General features: G+C 43.6%; 1 protein-coding gene across 1 annotated transcript; it reads right to left on the bottom strand.

The window, feature by feature from the left end:
- Positions 1 to 3,806: 3,806 nt before the first annotated feature.
- On the bottom strand, positions 3,807 to 10,019 carry kiaa2013 (KIAA2013 ortholog). Its single transcript, XM_042345768.1, has 3 exons — positions 8,624 to 10,019; positions 6,301 to 7,154; positions 3,807 to 4,116 (listed from the first exon to the last, which is right to left on the bottom strand). The coding sequence occupies exons 1-3, from the start codon at positions 9,591 to 9,593 to the stop codon at positions 4,099 to 4,101; spliced, it is 1,842 nt and encodes a 613-aa protein (XP_042201702.1). The 5' UTR covers positions 9,594 to 10,019; the 3' UTR covers positions 3,807 to 4,098.
- Between the last annotated feature and the right edge of the window lie 447 nt (positions 10,020 to 10,466).

Here is a 10,466-nt window from a genome sequence, read left to right as displayed (position 1 = left end):
GATTCTCTCCTCTGACCTTAGGAATGAACTCAACAGCACAAGTCCAAGTGGTTTTGTCTGAAATGTTTAACATTTTTTTCTCCCATTTGAGGATGCATGACTGACCTCTGACCATACTCTTAAAATAGCAATCCTCCTTTTGTTTTCTCTGTTCTCCTTTTCTTGCGTGGGGATTTTCTATAAAAATAATAATCCTTACATTTGATCCAGCACCTTTCAAGTTTGGAGGACATCTGAAAGCGTTTCACAGGATGTACCGTAAAGTGTAGCAACTGTGTATTTTTGTAGATGATCACGGCAGCTAATTTGTGCACAGCAATGCCACACAAACAGCAATGCCACACAAACAGCCTTAAAGTGAGTGACCAATTTTATTTGGGATTGTTAGCACAATCATGAGTCCAGAGTTAATCAGAGCTAAGTAACAAATGAAGTAGTGTCTCACGAGTTGGAGACCTTTTATTTAACAAACCACATGTGTGGTGTGAATGTCGACAATGATTACTCTGTCGCCGTTCTAACCTTTTAAGCAGATGTGAGGTAAGCCACTGCTTCAATCATGCGGCATCTTCAAAGGCAGGAAAACATACATATAAATCATGGCGATTCATTGTAATGCAACTTGTACTTCAATGTATCAGGTGCAATAAGGTAGCATTCAGAAATAAGGGGCAATTTTGTATTCATGCTGTAATGGTTTGGAAAGCCTCAGGATAATAGGCCTGTTGGCACTCTCGCTCCGGGATTCTGTTGTCAGTCACCCAGCAGAGGATTTAAAGATGTGTTATCAAAGGAGAGAGTTCTACACTGATTTGTTTAAGTGATGGTGTAGACGAGTGTGCACTGTTTTGCTAAACTGCGTTTTAGGTGAATGAATAGAGGTGGAGTCTATCCGTGTTTGCTATGTCCTAATCTACAGGAACATTGGAGCCATTTGTTTGTCTTTGATGAGTAAACCTCAAGATCTCTGTACAGATTCACCTGAGGTCTTTTTGACTTCAGAGTGATAATGACCCTGTTCTGCCAAAATGCTGTTGTGAGATGAATTTGCAACAGATATTCCCAAATGCATTCTGGTCAGTGATCAGGACAGAGGAGCCCTACTTCTAACACTACAGAGTCACTACTTGCAGTGCTATGTTGTTTTGTATTGGGAATGAACAAGATGCTAACTTATGAGCTGTACATGTGAATATAATAATCCTTGCATTTGATATAGCGCCTTATCACGTCATTGGGGCATCTCAAACGCTATTCTGTTGGGCAAAACGAATGATTATTGATCAAGATTTGCCCAATTCATTAATTGATCTGCAACCCCAGCCACAAAGGGAATAAAAACTTGCTCGGCCAGAGACACCTGACTTGCTGGTCGTGAAGACAGCCATCAGGTCTGCAATTGTCCTTTGATAATTTCCGGCTTAAAGAATTTGGGGGGGGGGGGGGAACAACCCTTAATAATAATCCTTCCATTTGATATAGCACCTTATCACATCTTTGCAACGTCTCAACCCTTGAGGAACATGTTTCAGTCTAATTCGGTTTGTGGAGTTGAGTGGGGCCTAAACTCGATCACTAATAAAAAAAAATTAAGGAAATTCAGATGGACTTGTCTCTCTTGCTTGTTGAGTGATCTCCTCCACTCATTGAATTGCTTCTGTTTTGGGCTAAGAAACTCCCCCTGCACTGTGGTCTTTGCTGGCAGTTCCTATTCAAGGCTGAATATTCATCCTGTTCTGTCATTGCACTGTTCTGATCAGCTTGTTCTCTAATAATACAACACTCTATTACAAGCCCTTTTGATGTTGGAGCTGGAGAGGCCAGGAGCTCGGAGAGCCAGCTGAGCCCCACTAATAACCCAAACAAACAATTTACTGAGACAGACGTAGAGCATACTCTATGCTAAATATTATCTTTGTATTACATTTTACAATCAGCTCTTGTACACTGCTCTGGGGACCATGAGCTGACCAGTCTTTAGCACTTCTCTAACACAGATCTGTCTAGCTGAAATCTTAGCTCTGTCTAACCACTGTCATTCCTTTGGTCTGTGAGCTACGAGTCTTACATTTGGTGTTAAATAGAAAGATTGAGTGCAAATGTTCCCATTACCTTAATGGGGGAAGACTGTGTTCAGAGGCCTGGCGGTGTTTGCAGAGAGATGCTCCCCTGCTGGAATGGGTTACTAGTAAGCCAGGAATTCCTGATGCTGTGATTGGGAATGTGGGTATTCCTGAGAGCTGAGATCCAATGTGTGAAGGGCTTGCTTCATCCACAACGCTCACGATCATGTACGAAACTGATTCCCACGGCAAGGCTATTACCTCTGCTTCAGGCACATGAATAGTAAAAACTGTTGCTAAAATGACCTCTTTAGAGCATGGTTTAACTTGGATTTTTTATTACTATTAGCGTTCTTTAATACTATTAGTGAGTGTATAACCCTTGAGAAATGGTTCTCCTGTTTTTTTTCCACCCAGTATAATTACTGATAGAGCAAATGCTGTGATACAGGAGGAAATCATTGCTATTTAATGACCACAGTTGTAGACATTGTCAGTGAGGAGTTAAGAACTTTGAGCAAAAGGGCTGCAGGTTGAGTTGATCATCAGGGGATTGCTGTACTCTGCTGGTTTCAACAAGAGCCAGGGCAAAACATACTCATTCAGTTTCCTCTCTTCCCAAGGATGCCAGGTGGGAGGGATAAAAAAGCGAGGCAGTGGAAACATCTTTGTAGTTCCTCATTTAATCCAGTGCAGCAGGCAGAAATACCAGCGCCATGCTGGCTACTTCATCATAGCAGAGTTTCAATCCCACTTACACTGCATTACAACCAACAAACAGCGAAAGGAAAACACCAGAATTATGTTGATAGTTACCTCCAATAACTTGAATCATTCAAACAGATCTTTGTAAGCATAAAAAATTATTAAACAGTAACAAAAAATAAAATGCAATAGGTCGATCACATCAGCAGTTTTGGAACTGCTCCATTTGGCAGTAGCGTTGGTAACTGGATGTGAGGCGCCTTCAGTCTGATATTGTATTCTGCAAACACCCAGCCCTTCACCCTCAGAGGCACAACATTTTTATGGTCTCAGAGTAAAGACCAATAATTTAAAATTTAAGATTAAGAATTTGGAAAATTCCTCTAGGAACAGAACCTTGTGAACATTGTAGTCATTCCTTAAGCGAGACGTTCCAGAAATTTGTGAGAAACTAGACGGTAGCATTAAGCATTTAATGCAAACTGACCAGCAGATCAAATGGGAATTAAACAGAAGGAAAGCAGTACTCAGGAGGGATTTGTCGTGCTGTCCTCTTCTATGTATAATGATTTAAAGTTCTCTCTCATCTCCACTTCTTTTCTGCTACAAAGGAAAAACAAGGGAGGACTGATAACAGACGCAGGTGCAGTAGTCTCGTCTCCTTGCCTCAGAGCTGCCATTAGATTGCAGGGAGTGAAAAGGTTTAAAGTGTTAATGTTTTGTTGAGTGAAATATTCGAAAGTGGGGGTAAAAAAGTGAGGTTTTTCTATCATTCTCAGCCACGCCAGTCAGAACCAAGAGTTTATTGCACAAGTGGTTACCATTAGCTTCTCCAGAAACTGCAGCATCAAACCTATCATTACTCCCAGCCACAACTTGCCATGTAGAACGAATGTTATCCTGCCCAGCGGTTCACAGGGTGGTACGGGGCTGTGCTCTGAGGCACATTCTGTGCAGAATGTGGTGGGTGAAGCAACGAGCACATTCCTGACAGAAAAAAACTCCAGCCTCTTTTACAAATACACAGCATTTGTCCGGAAACTGACAACAGTGGATTAACACAATTCAGAGCGATTACAAGAGTTTTTTTTTTGCAAAACAATTTAAATATATTCACATCCACTTTAAAATTTACAACTCGTGATTCTTTTCAACATAAATTAAAGTCTTCATTTATCCTTAAAAGAATATTAGTTGGCATCAGCTAAATTCTAAAATAATGGACAACCATTTCAGGGAGTGGGGGGGAAAAAAAAACACTTACAGGTGCCCTTGTGTCCATCAAGACGGGTGCGGCAGGTGGCGATACAAAGGGACAACAATCATTTGATCAAACGTTTATGATATCCTGTACAGTTGACAAAAGAAAAAAACAGGAACAATTGGATATCAGAAATTCTGCACTATAGTCAGCCTTAGCAAAATGAAACTAATTGCCCCTCAACGAGCAAAGAAAGCCTCCAGACCAAACAGAGTAATTTCATGTTGATGCCCAACTGTAATAGGCGTCAGTGCAGACAAACTGGCGCGTTCTTAAGGAGAATTTTATTAATTTGTGTTTTCAGTTTTCCTATTTTCAAATTGCTCTCTCGCGGACATTCCATAGCCAAGAATGTTCACAGACAACCTGCAAATATTTCCGCTTTAGATGTTAACATATCTCCTTCACGAGGGACAGAAATAAATGATAATGATAATAAAATGAAAGATATTGGAGTACAGGAACATCCCAAATACAAAACAATCTGTGCTGAATAAATAGGACAGCAACATGAAAAGCTTTAAATATGTTTGGTCTAGAGATGGTGACTGTATTTCACAGAGGAAAGTGCTGACACTGTCCTGAACCATGTGGTTTCTCACAGCTTATTATAAGGAAAAACATATCTCGAAATGATACCTCTAATATGTGTGCTGCATCCTTCCATGAGTAATTTCAAAGAAAACAATTTTATTATGTAAAATGTCCCTTAATTTAGTTATGCATTATTAAAAATTATAGTAATCATTGCATTTGATATAGCACCTTATCACATCTTCAAGACGTCTCAAAGTGCTTCACAGAATATAGCGTAAAGTGGAGTGACTGTGTATTTTGTGGGTGAAAACATTAAAAAAANCATTTTTTGGAGGGATTATTACCCTCCAAAATCAATCCACTAATCAACTAACAACCAGGTTCCTACTTACTGCTAGGTAAACAGAGGCGTGTGTGTGGAGTAAGGAAACTTGCCGAAGGTTTCATCCTGCCCGGCCGAGAATTGAACCCAGATCCCCTTGCTTAACATTGAATCAGGTATTTCTAAATGTCAAGCTAGACATTTGATTTAAATGAACTGTGTCGAAGGACAACCATGGAGCCTTTGTGAAATACAACACAATTTGACACACAAGCATGAATTCAAATCAACAAACCAAGCCGCTGCAAGAAATATTTACAAATTTCACAGTGAATAGAGAGAATATTGTCACCTTTATTTTGAAAGCCCCATCAACCAAGACAACACACAAAGGGATGAAAGGTGCTGATGAACTAGCCAGGCACAGGGAAACTGAGAATCCTGAGTCAGTGTGTGGATTATTGTTCAGACCTCAGTTAATGTTGATCGGTCAATTATAAAGTGACTGTAACGGCCTAGAGATTGCACACTTCTCTGGATGCTTTGACATAGACATTCCTTCATTCCCATCTCTCTTGTATTTTAATGCTTCCCCAACAGCTCTAGATGAGCTCCTGTTTGACCCAGGAATCACCTTCGGTTCAGAGAGTACTGGTCAGTACAGTATTCCTCCACGGGAAGCAATCATCCAAAAGCCAAATCTTCAACTGTTACAGGGCCCAATGCTGGTTAGAGCAGAGCTGGCCTTTCTCCATTACACACACTATACTGTGCAAACCCTACAAGTAATTATTTATCCATTTCTATTTCAACTGGTTTCCTATTTCAGATGCGCTCAGCTAAATGACTAACAGGGCACGGACCAGCGATTGAGCAGTCACACCTACACTTCACTGCCAAGAGCTTGGCGTGTGCCAGCCACTTTTCCAATACTAAGTTCAAATCATTTAGAACTAATCATTTCCTTCTGTGCCCAATTACATTGAAGAGTACAACCTGCAATCCTCAGCCTGTTTAAGCCACTTCCCCACAATCCCCTCCCATGCATGTTTGTCCAAAGGTGTGATTGAGCAACGCCGTATTGTAATTAATGTTTGCTTGTGAGCTGAATATCTCAGTGGCACTGTCTCTGTGCTGTGCACACTCACCGACACAAACAGCAACTCGGATTTCACTTAATATAATCATTGAACTGCAGTGCAAACAGAAATCAAGTTATGGCAATGAAAAGTTGATTTGTTCACTCTAAAATATAGGACTTTGTGCCAAACCGGTGAAAGGATTAAGAGTCTGTTCCGAAAAGAGAAAACATCCCAGAGAGCCCTGCACATTCAGAGTGAAACATCTCAAAGAGAAATAGATTGTAAGAGTCAGAATCAGGCCACACCCAGGACAGACTCACAGCTTTATACCTTACTCCTGAATATGGGTTTGGCCCCAGGACCGCAGTATTCATTGTAGATAAGTTTAAAGAGGAAGAGATGGAATAACGTGATGAGCGACGCCACACTGAACCAGAAGAGGAAGGGAAGCCCTGGGTACTGCTCAGCCATGTGCTCCTCGTGCGCTAGGATAGCTTTCAGGTGCAGTGTGTGTCTCAGATCCTGCAGGTGAGTGAGGTCAGTTGAGATGTACAGTAAGGGTGTGATGGGCCGGGTAACCATCACAGGAAACACGTGTCCTTTCACCTCTGAAGTCAGCTCGACGGGGTCATTCATGCAGCCTGCCTCACAGCCGTAGAGCTTAACGGGGTCGTCCTGTGGCTTCACAGAGACGTGGAGGAAGGGCTTCTCCTCCTCATCGAGCAGCACGGCCAGGCTGATGAGATCCTTGTTGTAATGGATGCCTCGGAGGGAGTAGCTGTTGTGCAGGACAGAGGGATCGGCCTGGAATTGGAGATGGTTTTCGGTGAACTGAAGGCCCCCGAAGCTCATGACCATCCCCTGGACCATGCCATGGGCCCCAGCGGTCACCAAACTCTTACAGCCTCGCTTCTGCAGTGTGAGCCGCCACAGGTTAGAGAGCAGCAGCAGGTGGGGCACATCGGCAATGTGGTCGGGCCACAGGTTCTCGGCGTGCATGGTGGCGTGGCCGCTGAAACAGTGATCGGCATAGTTCAGGTTCGATTCCAGCTTCTCCCGTTCCTCAGCCCCGACCCGCATATCCAGGAGAGGAGCTGGAGAGGTGGCCAGGACGTAGAAAAGTGTCCTGTTCACCGTCACACTGGAGGGCGTGTGGGAATCTGTGATCTTTCTCATCTCCACTCCTGAAACACAAAGAGGCAGCTTTCAACAAGTGCAACCCAACCACAACACACCAAGCAACAATCTGTCTCCAAATAAGCACACAGTCACTACGCTTTACAGTCAATCCTGCAAAGCACTTTGAGACATGCTCTTGATGTGAATGGCTCTGTATCAAATGCTAGGATTATTATGTTATCAACAGAAAGTTTTCCCCAGTTTGCTCTTCAGTACTCGACTCAACAAATATAAAATAAATAATCTACGACTGTTTGTGGGACACTGCTGTGTGCAATTGGCTGCCGCATTTTGCCCACAAAATACAGTCAATTCACTTTACAATTGCACACAGCAGTGTAAACAGGAGCTTTGTTGTCTCGCTCCCTCCCCACAAAATGTACAGTCAATTCATTTGACAGTATATTCTGTGAAGCGCTTTGAGACGTCTCGATGACATGATAAGGTGCTATATCAAATGCAAGGATTATTATTATTAGGTGAGAGAGCCTTTTTATAAAGAGGCATTGAAACCCATGTTACCAGCACCCTGGCTGAGATCTGTGTCTCCACACATACCAGCAATCAAACTGTCTCTCAGGGCTGTACTTCTCTCCCTGTGGAAATAGCTGAGCCATAAAGGAGCTGTTTAACAGTGGGGTCACAGCCAATGGTGACTACTTACTTCTAATAGCAGTGACACAGGCAGCAAGCCTAAAAATGGCTGAGATCACATAACTCAGCACACGAGGTCACACAAACCTGGAACTATGTGATCAGTGTAAACAGCAGCTTTGTTGTCTCTCGCTCCCTCCCAAATAAACTATTTACATACACGTGATGGACGCTTAATTGCATCAGTCAAACAACTCCAGGAAATTGCAGGCAGGCCCTGTGCAGCAGCTATATTTGTGTTGCCCTTCTGTAATTTACCTTGCAATTCTCTCCACAGTAAGCCAAGACACTACACACTTCACACTACAGTAATAATCCTTGCATTTGATTAGCGCTTTATCAGGTCTTTGAAACATCTCAAAGCGCTTCACAGAATATACTGTAAAGTGAATTGACTGTATATTTTGTGGGCGAAATGTGGCTGCCAATTGCGCACAGCAGCGTCCCACAAACGGTCATGGATTGAAGTGACCTATTTATTTATTTATTGAAGGCTTTATTAACTCCAGAAAAGCGATCTGCCAATCGACTAACTGCTAGGTAAACAGAGGTGTGTGGAGTAAGGAAACTTGCCCAACATTTCACCCTGCTGGGAATCAAACCCAGGTCTCTCATTTGCGAGTCAAGTGCTCTAACCACTGAGCTACAGGACACAAGGTGGGAAGCACCCCTTAGTTTACTGCCTGCATTGAATGAGGGCTCAACCCCTGACCACACCAGCCCTGTGCTGGGGCAAGTTATCACAGACATGTTTTTTTTCTCTAATAAGGTGATAGCGACTCACAAGCAGCTGTTGAATTCTGCACGACTCGCTTATTACCTGAAATAATTAAGTCTCCCCACGCCTGCTGATGCTCCTGGTAAAGCTCCTCTGCTCCCATTCGTAGAACCTCTCCCATTTCCGTCTTTGCCGCTTCCCTGAGTTTACTGAATGTATCTTCCAATTTTGTTCCATCAATCGGTTCGGACGTATACACAACGGATAATGCGTGTTCAGTAAATTCAGATTTCATCGTCACCTGTAGTTTACTTGCGATTTTCTTTGTGGCAACCACCACCAGAATAATGTTTTTTTTCTCAGTCAGCACTCTCCCCGAAACAAGGAGAAACTCCTGATCACCGTGCTTCTCCAGACTCGAGGAGAATTTGCTTCCTGCAGCTGGCACTATGTCTGTAAGTTCAAAGATTGTCCCTCGGTCACTGGGATTGGAGACGTGAATCCTCTGGAGTATGACGTGTGGGCGACTTCGATGGACAATGATGTCCTCACGAAGGGTCACACAGTCTCGTGAGGAGTGAGATGCTCCAGTCTGGACACACTGCACCGACTGCACCAAACCCTCCTGGAAGTGGACCAGCAAAGCCCTCGAGGCGGAACGAAGATTGAGAGGCTTCAGAGCTTGGAGTGGCACATAGTCCGTGAGGTAGACTTTGCTGGAGCCTGTGGGAGAGATCGATGCCACCCACAGCTGATTGGAGATGGCGTCCACCAGCAAGTGGCCATTGCCAACCACAGCTGGGCCGGACACCTGCTCCTGGGCTCCCCCATCAGTCCACCCAATCAGACCGTTCCCGTGGTCGACAATTGGCCTCCATCTTTGGGTCTCTGCCTGAAGGCAATTCCCAGTCACTGTCCTGGATTCCCCAGAGGCAGAGAACAGCCTGAAGCCACCTTCAGAAGTCAGATACCAGTAAAATATCATTAGGAAGGCCAGGCCTGCCAGGACCCTCCGGGCCCAGTTACTTGACAGGAGCATCGGCAGTCCCTTCAAACGCTGCTGAAGCCACATCTTGTGCTTGTACACCAGCCTCAGCTTTCTCTCTGAACGTGTAACCGGGGATTTCTCCTGCTCACCCCCTCACACACCGATATGGTTTCCGACTTTTTTCCTGGTCTCAGAGCACAGTCCAAGCATCGGAATGAAACACCTCCAGAATTCAGGGCTTTAGATTTAGACGGTTTGCGTTATCAGTAACACCTTACACCACTACGGTCTGTTCATTTCATCGTCAAAGCTCCAAACACGGTTCAAGCCCAACTACCAAACCCTGGGCCAGGGCGGTGTACGATTCAAGAGTAAATTTTGTTTACAATCTCTCTTCTCTTTCGGTAATTTTTAATTCCTCTGTTGTGCTCTCACACTCTCCCTCCCTCCCTCCCTCAGGATTCGTTCTTCTGTCTCTGCTTCTCTCCCTTACTCTTTCCTTTTGATCTGGGTCTTCTTCTTCTGTTGGTCTCTCTCTCCCCTTTCTCTCTCTCTCTCCCCCCTTTTCTCTCTCCCCTTTCTCTCTCTCTCTCCCCCTTTCTCTCTCTCTCTCTCCCCCTTTCTCTCTATTGCTTTCACCTTCTCTGACTATCTGTAACTCTCTCTGTGATTCTCACCGTCTCAGCCTTTCTTTTTTATGTGTGTGTCGCATTCTCTGTCTCCCTCTCTTTCTCTCTCTATTGGACTATAGTTTCTCTCTCTCTATTACACTATAGTTTCTCTCTCTCTATTACACTATAGTTTCTCTCTCTATTGCACTATAGTTTCTCTCTCTCTATTACACTATAGTTTCTCTCTCTCTATTACACTATAGTTTCTCTCTCTCTATTACACTATAGTTTCTCTCTCTCTATTACACTATAGTTTCTCTCTCTCTATTACACTATATTTTCTCTC

The sequence above is a fragment of the Callorhinchus milii genome, unplaced genomic scaffold (genome assembly GCF_018977255.1).
Source record: "Callorhinchus milii isolate IMCB2004 unplaced genomic scaffold, IMCB_Cmil_1.0 Scaffold90, whole genome shotgun sequence".
Lineage (NCBI taxonomy): Eukaryota > Metazoa > Chordata > Chondrichthyes > Chimaeriformes > Callorhinchidae > Callorhinchus > Callorhinchus milii.
This window is presented reverse-complemented; position numbering and strand designations above follow the sequence as displayed.